General features: G+C 48.2%; 1 protein-coding gene across 4 annotated transcripts in view; it reads right to left on the bottom strand.

The window, feature by feature from the left end:
• Positions 1–659: 659 nt before the first annotated feature.
• Kiaa0319l (KIAA0319 like) overlaps positions 660–11,466 on the bottom strand; it is an 88,561-nt gene continuing 77,754 nt past the window's right edge. For all 4 annotated transcript variants that reach the window (XM_020159632.2, XM_020159631.2, XM_020159633.2 and 1 more), the window contains 5 exons: positions 9,325–9,467; positions 8,450–8,572; positions 7,845–7,935; positions 6,569–6,660; positions 660–1,914 (listed from right to left, as the gene is read on the bottom strand). In XM_020159632.2, coding sequence (XP_020015221.1) covers positions 1,727–1,914; positions 6,569–6,660; positions 7,845–7,935; positions 8,450–8,572; positions 9,325–9,467 — 637 coding nt within the window. In that variant the 3' untranslated portion in view covers positions 660–1,726. The remainder of the gene's footprint in view (positions 1,915–6,568; positions 6,661–7,844; positions 7,936–8,449; positions 8,573–9,324; positions 9,468–11,466) is intronic.

Here is an 11,466-nt window from a genome sequence, read left to right as displayed (position 1 = left end):
AGCTGGAGGTGTGACTCAGAGGCAGAGCATGAAGCCCTGTGTTCAGACCCCAGTACCACCAAAAAAATAATAAAACCCCCACACTAATGTTCAAAAAGCACTGACAGTGAGCAGGGGCTCTGCTGGGCTCCATCTGCATGGACTGTGTCACTTCACCTCACTTTTTCTGCGCTTCTATATCTGTCCAGGGACAAACAGCTACTGCTGGGTTTTGTGCACAGGGAGGGGCAGAGCATAAGCTCAGTGGCCCTTGTCTCTCATGCTGCACATCCCACCAAAGTGATCCATGAACACATTTGGGGCATGGCCAACCCCAGCTGGGACCCAAAAGGGAAGAACATTGGCCAGAAATTCTGAAGGGCATACCCTGTATCTTAGGACACTATGTCCCCTGCCTTGGCCACAGGAGACATAAGTCATTTTGTGCTAACAAAAGGTATGAAAAGGACAAAAATTCCCCTTAAAGCTAAAGGACAGCAGTGGTTGGCTAGGTGGGTATAAGCCCACCCACCAGATCAGGCAGCAGCCCAGAACCGCTAGCATGTACTGGCAGCACACCCAAGATTGTCTGTCAGAGGCAATGACCTGGCAGGTCTGCATCCATGGTGGATACTGTGACACAGGTCAGAGATGTGACGAAGCACACCCACAGGCGGACGCACAATTAAATAGCATGTTTAATTGTTTCACAACTGTAGTGCAGTAGTAGAAATTGTAAGTCTTTTTAAAAAGTCACTCCCCCAAAGTTCCCATTCCTCAATCCCAGCCACCATGGCTAAGAAGCTAGTGACAGGGCCAGAGGGATTCTGAAGTTTTCCATGGAGCCAGAGTGTCTCTATGGCAAAGCTGCCTTGAGCAGTCAAGAGCCCTATGAGGAACTGATGCACACACGCTCACCCAACACACACGTGCAAGGGACACAGAGAAAAGACAGAGACGGAGGGGATCACAGTGGGGCAGTCACATACATGCACTCTCATGCCACATTTCGTCTTATCTGTGGCTGTCTCCTCTGGGGACATGGAGTAGTGGCCTAAGTGGCACTTCCTGAAGCAGCAGGTGCTGGTCAGAGGAAGAGGAAGGGAGACTATCTGCATACAGCCTGGCTGTTCTGACACATCATCCACAACAGCCAGAAAGGCCCCTAGCATCCCTGAACCAGTCCCAAAGTGGGCTCCAGTGCTGAAGGACCAGGCGGCATTCCTGCATTATCACTGTAGTGTCAGTGTGGGCTGTGATGCCACTTCCTCTTGGCCTAGCAGAGGGACACACCCTCCTCCCAAAGAGACAAGAGCATGTCCTTGGCCAGGCCCCTGGGGCCAGGAGACTGATGGTACTTAGTTCTGTGCCAGGTGCAAGGGAGGCACAGCAGGCTGGGTGCACTCGAGGCCCCACAGCACAGCTCAGCAGAGGCCAGGAGCTGGCTGTCTGCCTTTGGGCTGGGAAGAAGGGGGCGTGCAAAAAAGGAGGCCCTGAGGTGAGGATATTTGAGGGGGCCCACCAGATAGGTTTAAAGAGGAAACCTCTTCATTCACAGCTTTGTTCAGGGGTTCTTGGAGTGTCTGTGGATTCAAGTACCAGCAGTTCTGGGTGGGAGTATTGGGGTGGAGTGACCAGCAGATGCTGGGAGAACAGCCCCTGCAGACTTGGGAGGTAGGGAACCAGCCTGGCAGTGCTCTGGTTCCTAGCACTGCCAACTCCTACCCTGAGGAGACAGACCAGGTGGCTACAAGATCTCCTCCCGTGGGCTCCTGGCCTTCAGTGGGGTCTGCCCATTGGGCACAGAGCCGTTCTGACCATGTAGGAGTTTGCCCTTTTCCCGGTCTGGCCATGTGAAGATGGCGTCATCACTGTCCAACTCCGACTCAGAGTGCATCAGGCTGCTGCTCAGCATGGGACCTTTCTGTTTGAAGCCTGCAAGGAAGATGAGAACCCCAGCATCAGGACGCCTGAGCCACAGGCCCACCCTCATCTCAGCCTGAAGAGGAGCCAAGGGACAAGGAAAGCCATGGTTCCCTCTCTAGGGACAGATGGCCATCCTCCCAGTGCTAGCCTGGGTGAGTAGGTGGAGGAGAGGAAGAGAAGGGAACAGTTCTGGGAGGGAAGTCTAGGGATCAGACTTGGGCTCCAAGAATTGTGGTAAGTGTCACTGGCATTCTGTTTCCTTTTTGGATTTGGAGTGTTTTATCACAAGCCCTTTGTGAAATGGATGGAGTGAGGTGGAAGGTAGGAAAGCACAGAGAACCTGAGACCCCAGAGAAAGCTTTGAGTCGTCTCTTGGCTCTGCATGGACATAGAGCCCCTGGCTGTGAGGATGCAATCTTGCCCCACATAAACGTTTGCCTTCTAGGCTCTCGATTTGCTCTGGCTTCCCTGGGAGCACACACAGAGTCTGCTCAGAGAGCCTGAGTGATGTGTGGACTTAGAGATAGTCCCAAGCAGCCAGCTCATCAGAACACACAAAACAAGGACCCTGAAAAGCACCTGGGCCAGAAAAGATGCCTGAGATGCTGCAAGCCTGCAGCCACCTCTACTACTTATCCCTCTGGCTGCAGAGAGGTCAGGGCCTTACAAAGTGGTCTGGCAATACCTTTGGGGCAGATTCCATTCAGCAGCAAGATGGCTGCCCTCTGGTTGGTATAAAATACTCAGGAGAAAGCAAAGGGGAGGCTAGAAGTAGGAATCACCAATGGGGAGACCCCATCCTGGCAGTGTTCTGGACCCTAGCACTGCCCATCTCAGGAACTATCTTCCCTCTTTTCTTAAAAAGGTGGCCAATCAAGATGAGTTGTGTTTGAACCCGGTAGCCCCAGAACCTCATCATTTAAACCATCATTCTCCAAAACATAGTGTCTTGAGAGAATTCTCAGCCACTCTGCCTCTCCTGGCCAGCCTGATTTAGGCCTGTGAGTGCTCTGGCCTCTAGACTGAGGGGATCATATCCTCCTGCTGACCTTGCCCATGGGCAGTTTTGTAAATGTCATAGGTCTAGGGCTTATGCAGCCTTGTCCACCTAAGGTGTACAACCCTGGACATGACTGCAGGCACAACCTCCCCTGAGACTTAGGGTAGAACAGCACTGGCAACCTGGACCTCTCCAATGTGGTGGGGACAGTGGCCATAGGAAAAGGTCCTCTTTCACCTCTGTAGATGCCATACCCATCTGCCTTTCTGCATCCTTCTAGGGCTTTCTCCTCCCAACACCCGTAACAGCCTCCTTTTCTCTCTACCAGCCCTTGGGTCATAAATGCAAAGGACAGGAGGTGGGGGGGAGGGGGAAGGGAAGCTGTCCTCAGCTCTCCAGCCCCAGCACCTACCCAAGGCCCTCCTCCCTAGCAACTATTAGGCTTGAAAAATTGAGTGAATTTTACCCACTGACAATGACAGGCTGGACACAAACTATCAGCAAAAGCTGAATATAATCCATATGACACAGTTCCCAGGTCTACACCTAACAGAAATCCATACATATGTTTGCTGAATGACAAAGACAAGAATGTTTACAGCATTCCTAAGGGCCAAACATGGAAAGAATGCAGTGTCTACCAAGAGCATAAGTGATCAATAAATACATTCATATAATGGAAATTAGTAATACGAATGAATGAACTACTACTATATAGAACACAGATGAATGTCATCAGTGTAACGCTGAGTGAGAGCCAGTCCATCATATAAACTACTGCAAGACACCAGTAAATTTGGGAGCAGGGCACAAGCTCTGACTGGGCAGAAACACAAAGAGGGCCTACAGGACTGATTACATAGGTGTGTCCACCTGTGAAGACCTGTCATGCTGTACTCATAATTTTCTGTATAAATTAGGTTGAAAGAAAGAAAACTAGTTTTATGGGTCAAAAAGTTAAATGTCAATTTCATATGGTTCAACTTAACATACTTTAATAGGAAGTTTTGAAAAAAAGAATCAGTAATGAAACAAAGCAGATCCAAAACAAGAGCTGCGGAATGTAGAGCTGGTGTCTAGAAGGCTGGCATTCCCACATTGCCTATGGGTCTCTGGGGGCCCAGAGAGAGCGCCAGGCTCCCTGTGTCTGGCCTGGTTCCATTTGGGCTACCTGCTACCCACCTCACCTCTCTGTGTCTCATATCCCCAATCTCTTCCTTACACTGGATTTTTCAAGCCCTACACCTGAGTTCCATTCTTGTCTTGTGGCAGCTTCACCCCTAACTGGATCTGTCGATCCACACCCCAGAACAAAAGCAGGTATTTGGCTGGTCAGAACCACACCAAATCCAGGTGGATCTCTTGCCTTCTCAAAAGCCTGAGGGGCTGGGGTTGGGTTCTCACTCACATCTACCTCCTCAGGTGCTAGCACTCACTTTCCTTCCTCTGCCTTGGATGAGAGCTCTTGCCACCTCAGCTCCCTCTTCTGCCCAATCCCTGTCATCCGCAGAAACCTCACCTCTACCAGGACCTGCATGTCTGCCTGTAGGCTGCATAGGAGTCCACCCAAAGAGGCCCTGGCCCTCGTCAGGCTTCTCCAGTTGTCATGGCTCAACTATGAAAAGGTCTTTTAACTTAGGGCCTGTTTCCTCACAACCTGCCTCCTAAATAAGAGGCACACCCAGCTGTGCCTCTACCTCCATTCTGCTCTGGCTTTGCAAGTGGCCCGTAACCTCCACAGGGTCATTATTCTGACTCTGACCACTGCAGCCACAAACAAGCCCTCTTCCCAGCCTCCTCTTCCACCCCTCATTGCATCCTCTCCCTCCCTGATGGCCCATCTTGGGCTCCTGGAGCTCTTCTTGGTCAAGGCCTTGACCCACTTTGTGGATCCTCACCAGCTGGTAGAATCCCCTCTCTGTGCTTGCGGTCCTGACTGTTCTGCTGAGATCAATTTAATTCATCTCTCACCCAAACTGTTGCTGCACCAGATGTCCTGATTCTGTCTATAGCACTATCCTTCTCTGTCTCTTGAATTGGAAGTCAGCCTTCACCTTGCTTGCTCCTCTACTGTCACCTCCTCCTTGGCTCACTGCAAAACTCCCCTTGGTTACATGTCACCAGGCCAATTTTCCTAAGTAGCACTTTCAATGTGCCACTTCCTCATTATCTTTAGGACAAATGCTCAGCTCCACACTCCCTTAACAAACACCTCCCCACTCTTAGAAGGAGCCCATAGCAAGGACCTGCTCCTGGTCTTGGGCCACTCACCCAGCTCGCCTGTCCAGCATGTGGACTTCGTCTACCTCCTTGAATACCCTCTGCCCCTTTCAGCAGGCAGCCTCACTGACTTTGCCCTTCCACCTGCAACAAGGTCTGCTGCTGTCTTCGCCTGCTAACTGCTCATCCATTGGCCCAGCTTAATTGTTATTCATTATCACAACTTTTCATGATCAGTCATGAGCATGACTTTGGGAGGTTGGCGGTGAGGGGTGGTTGAGAAAGAGCTGTCCAGACAGATATGAACCAGCAGCACATATTTAGGAAAGAGGGAAATTAGCAAGGAGGAAGACCTCAGAAGGCAAACTGATGTAAGCTCACAAATGCCATGAAGCAAACCAAATATTGTAGCTTTTGTGCTGAAAATAGTAAGTAAATCATGGGAAGATTTCATGGGAAATATACACAGACAAAAAAGCCAACAAAGACCACCTTGGCACTCTGTGGAGGGGACTGCCCACATTTGTCGTTCTATATTCCTGGAGGAGTGCACTAGCTGCTTCTCTGGCATCCTGGGCTTACTATAGGCCCTGCCTACAGTACTCAATTGAGTTGACTAGGTACAGAGCCCAGGCTGAGATGAATGCCCACCCTCTGCAGCTGTCTCCTCCCCTACCCAACTGAAATCCTCTGAGGGCAGAGCCCATCTTGGTCCTCCCCCTAACAGGAAGCTTTAAGCAACAAGGTAATAAACACTTTGTGTTAACATAGGTGCACTAGCAGAACATTTAGGAATAGATTATATGGAGTGTGGCCATCCCATAAACACATGTCCTATGGCATTCTCGGTGAGGGAATGACCAGGCCCAGTGACCAAGCCCAGTGAGAAAGTGAGGTCCACAATCCCCCCAACTCTCCCAGTGCCACCACTCTATCACTGTGGGGCATGTGCAGCAGAAAATCCTTCCAGTGGCAGGCACTTGTCAGCCAGACCTGTGCAACTACAGGCAGCAGGGAAGCTGCCTTGAGATGGCGACAGCAGCTGTGGATCTGCCGAATGATGGAGACGAGGGAGTGGAAGGCTAGAAAGGAGGAAAGCTGGCAGACACTGGCTCTGATCTCATCTCTCCCTGAAAGGACAGACTGCTCAGACATAAAGGACCATGGCTCCTGACCCTGAGCATGTGGGGTAGCTTGAGAAGCAGAATCTCAGGCAGCAAACCTGGCAATAAGCAGGCAAAGGAATGTAGGAGACCTGGCACCTCCACAGAGGGAAAGGAACACCAGGAAGTGAGCCCTGCTGTAAGCAGTCCAGCATGGGGCTCCTACCAGATCAGGGGTACCCTCTGTCTTCATCAGGCAAGGGAACAAAATGCTTGTACAGCAAGCATGTGGAAGAAAACAGTGGCTTTTCACAGAGAGCTACAGTTCCCAGGGTCCTACCTGCTCGGGAGGCTGGCTTCAGCTCCAGGCTTTCCTGATCTGTGGCATCTAGGATCTTGTACCTGCTTTTCCTCTTGGGTTTTCCTTTTTGCCTAAAAAAAACAATCCACGCCCCTGCTTAGGAAAGCAGTTCTGTGTGAGGCTCAGAATCAGTGCATGCAAGATTCTGCCTGGGGTGCTGCCTGATGGCAGGACTGTCTCTTCTCCCTTCTCAGTCAGGGAAACGGACAACTATGATTTGTTCCTCAGAAAATGTTCCTCACCAATCCTGGGAAAGACAAGAGAGCCATGACCATCTTAGTGTGGACTCACTACTCCACAGCAGCAGTGAGGACAGGACTGTTAAAAATGTACAGACGACAAAAACTGCTTGAGGGCGTGCGAGGAGGGAAGTGTTGCACCAACAGAATTGCATTGGGGTTGTGTCAGGCTGGTGGAGATTTTTTTGAATTCTTTCAATTTTCTAAGTTTCAGATGAGGTAATACTGCAGGTTAATTCATAGCCCTCTCCCATACTATGGTCTCAAATAGATGATGCAATTTTCCTAAGTGTGAGTCTTCTTACCCATTAGATAGGAGAAGGCTGTTGTGGGTATAAAAAAAGATATTGCTAGTACAATGCGATGAGTTCAAACCCAAGTATGCCAAAAAAAAAAAGATACTACCTACCAAATGTCATCGTGACACATAGCAAACACAGAAATCATACTTTTTTTGTGGTGCTGCTGTGTATCAAACCCAAGGTATTTGCATGCCATACAAGCACTCCATCTCTAACTAAATCCCCAGCTCATTATTTCAGTATGATCTCCTGAAATCAAACTTAGTAATAATGAAAAATGTACAATAAATGTAACCATGAAATATTATACTAGATAGGAAGACTTAAGTGAAAATGTGGAATAGTTAATTATCACGAACCTAAGTCTACATACATACCCAATTCCCAACCAGAAAGGAAAGCAGAACAAAAACTCCTGTATTTAACTGTGAGGCCAAGGTGTGGAGCATCACAGAACACGCACCTGGATATGACCCAACCTGCACCCCTCTCCCACCACAGTTTCACACTGCAAATCTCTGCTGAGTACCACTTGACACCACTTCTGCCCTCACAAGTGTTCAAGAGTGAGAAAAACTTTCCTTGGGTGGGCCAAACCACTCTGTGACTGATGAACCTGCAAAGTCTTTCCATGGGGAAGATGACAAATACCTCTCTGAGGAAGGATTTTGTTACAAGAAGTCCAAGTGAATTTCAAAGAAGACTCCATCTTACCTCTTGCAACAACAGACTGCAGTCCAAGACAGGATTCCCAAGGCAACAACAATGACAAAGGTAGCAATGATAACATACAGCACACTCCACTCTGCCAAGAAATTCAAAATGGTGAGGGTGGGGAGTTTGGAAGGCAGGAGTGGTCTGCACCACCTTGGGCAGAAGGTGGCTTCACAGTATGGGCAAGAACATGCCTTGGCTCCCAAAGGAGGGTGAAACCTTGGAGTACAGAGCACCTGAAGCTTGCAAGCTTCTGCAACGCCCCTGCATCCCAGATCCTGTTCCAGCTCTAAGAAGGTGCACAGAATTGTAAGAGAGGAGACATGGGCCTTTGTAAGGCTACAGCACATAGGCACTCTGAAAGGACAGGAGGCCTTGCAGTGGGTCAGCTTTAGGCTACAGTATACAGCTGGTCTGATTTAAGCCTGACTCTATGACTGCTTCAAAGCCTTCCTCTAACCTTAAGCAAGTGTGGAGGAAGGAAAAGTCCTCTGCAAACAGAAAATGCAAGGACTTCTCCTCGCTGCTCAAACACCAACACCTGCACCCACAGCACAGCTCCACACTCCAGCCAACCCAGCTGGCATGGGACCACACACACTCACCACAGTTGCTGTCTCCATCCCTCAGCTGCACCTTGATAAAATTCTCCATCCAAAAAGGGTCACAGATACAGCGCTTGGTGAATGAATCACAGTGGCCATGGTCAGAACAGTTCAACTGACAAGCTGAAGAAGGAAGGAGAGGGAAAAAAGTCAACAAGAGCCAGGGTCAGGGTAACAAGCAGTGCTTAGCATCCAGGGTCCATGAAGAACTGAAGAGGCAGTGAAGCTTCTTGAAGCCCTGGCCTAGGAATTTCCACAGCACAGCTGATGTCATGACCACCCTTTTGGCTGCATGAGACACAGTGAGCAAGGCCACAAGAGAAACAGCTCCAGCTGGCCTGCCCTTGTTCTTTGTGTGAGCAATCCTCCATCTTTTGTGTCCCACACACCTCCTTCTTAGAATAATATAGTTACAGAAATATAATTATAGTATTACAAAAGCAGCAGTTATATTGAGCATGGTTTTGAAATATTTAAGAGCACAAATTTATGAAAGAATAACGTGTGTCTTTATTAAAAAAATAAGATCTACTAGTGGTAATTCTGAAGTGAGTAAAAATGATATTTTGTCATGTATTTTATTGTCTCAAAGTCTGTTAAAAATACCCACCTTCATAATTCAGGGAAATCATGGAGTTGGATCTGAGGTTAATGAAAATGAAGATGTAATTTTTCCCATTCAAGCCCATGGTCCCCCTGAGCACTGTTATGGGGCCCGTGGGCCTCAGGGCAAGATCCCCTGCAGTAAGTGGACTTTTCATGATAATGGTAGTGGGGGAAAAATGATTTTCTGCATGTTCCCAGGGAAAGGACATAAGGCCCAGGACAGTGGGGTACTGGGCAGGCTCCACTTCCCACTTCCCAAGATTACTCACTGACAGTATTGATTTCCAAGGCTCCAAATATCAGGAAGTCTGCCTTCTGCTTCTGCAGCTCACTCTTGAGCATCACTGCCACCTCATGGCCTTTGAAGATCTGGTGGGGAGGCTCATTTTGAACAAAAAATACCATCTTGGTGCTGCAGAGACATGAACAGTATAAGGGAGATGACGTGATCCACAAGAGCACCGTAGCTACTGACTACTAAGTACCTTCTGTTTGTGCCAGACACTGTGCTGAGCATGGATTGTATGCACTTGGTCACAGCAAGCCAGTAAGAAAAGATACTATCTGTGTCTTCATTTTACAGAGGACAACTCAGGGGCTCAGATGGGTTAGGTAACTTGTCCAAGGTCACACAGTTAATTATGGCAGAGCCAGATCAAGATTCCAAAGCCTTACTTTTTAAAGATGCCCTGAACTGCCCCAGCAACAGGAGGCTCTATTCCACACCGAGAACTGGAGGATGAAAAGAATAGGGATTTGATTATGGCAACATACCTGCTGTCAGCCTTTTCATAGCTAAGATGGAGATGCTGCTGTATTTGCGCCTGGGATACTTATAAACAAACCACAGTGCTTTGTAAAATGTAAATTGTTGGAAAGCATCAAAGATTAGCCATAGGCCAAAATAATTGTTACTATGACAGCAAAAAGAGAGTCCCTGTGTGTCTTTCAGACAATGGTGTGCTGGTGTGAAATTATATTGTTCTATGCCCAGAATTTGTTTTGTTTTTGGATTATCAATTTCTGTTCAAGATAGACCACATTTGAGCTCACGCCTGGGTATATACTCTGTTCTCTATGCCCTGTCCTTAGTTTTTGACAGTGTGCTTTTAAACCCCATGTTAGTCTCATCAATCAGACCTTCCCAATCAGTGGGTCACACTAGGCTTATAGGTGTGTCCAAGATGTAACGCCCTCAACATGTGGGGTAGCTGAGGAGACCTGAGTATCCCAGGGGCCCTAGACCAGTTGCTTCCATAGAAGGAGCCTTGTCCATTTGTCCTAAGGTGTCATGTAAATAGTATCATTTTCTAGGCATGGCATGATATAAAAGTTTGGGAAGAACTGTCATTAACTAAAAGTTTGCTGCATAATGAAGTCAACAATGGGGCCTTACAAATTCCAGAATCAAGAAACAAACCTTTAACCATAAAAGATATGTGGTCCATTTCCTGTTACTTTCTCTCTATAATCCATGCATATAGTTTTCATTTCTGTCTATATAACCAATAAGACTCAAATCTTTACCTCCTCTTCCCACAGGACCAACAGTGATCAATCTATACCTTCAAATGCTTGCCAAGAATATCCACCCCGGATCTTCCACAGATGCCTCAAACCCACAAGTCCAAAATAAACTCATGGTAATAACCACCAACTGAGCACTATGTGTTAGGGATTTATACAACAGCTTATGTACTCCTCAACATCAATGCTGTAAATAGGCACTTGAATTTTCACAGGTGATAAACAGGTTCAGAAAGGTCAAGTAGCTTGTGCACTTCCCAGGGCTCACACTGATGGAGTGGGATGTGGCCAGGCCCCAGCTTTCCCAAAGTAATATATACTACCTCCCTCCAAGCTCATGCTTCTCTTGAATCACTTAACTATGTCAATCCAGTGTCGACCAGAAGCCAGGGGAAATCCAGGTGTTTCTCTCCTCCTTGTGCCCCACATGCACATCTCACCAGCACCCGCTGACATATTTCCACTGCTTCTCCCCAGTCAATCCCCACCAACGTGGATCAATCCAAGCAGCTATTTGCCTGGCTCCTTCTCCAAAGCTGCTTAGCATAGCTTTAAAAAAGAAGGTAGGGCATGGTGGTACACCATGTGTGAGTAGCACACACAGCTAGCTACTCAGGAGACACAACCTGGGAGGACTGAGCTCTGAGGCCAGAATAGCATATTCTAAACTAAACAAAACACTAAACGCTACTACACTAGAGGTGTAGCTCAAGTGGGAGAGCAACTGTCTCGCAAGCACAAGGCCCTGGACTCAAAGCCCAGTATTGAGAGAGAGGAGGGAGGGATTGGAGGAGAAAAAGAAGAGTCCTAATCATGTCTGTGACCCAGTCTACCCTGGCTTCGTATTATCAGCCATACACACACACACACTCACTCATTCCTCC

The sequence above is a fragment of the Castor canadensis genome, chromosome 7, assembly GCF_047511655.1.
Source record: "Castor canadensis chromosome 7, mCasCan1.hap1v2, whole genome shotgun sequence".
In the NCBI taxonomy this organism is placed as follows: domain Eukaryota; kingdom Metazoa; phylum Chordata; class Mammalia; order Rodentia; family Castoridae; genus Castor; species Castor canadensis.
The sequence above is the reverse complement of the archived record's forward strand: the minus strand, read 5'-3'. Positions and strand labels throughout refer to the sequence as shown.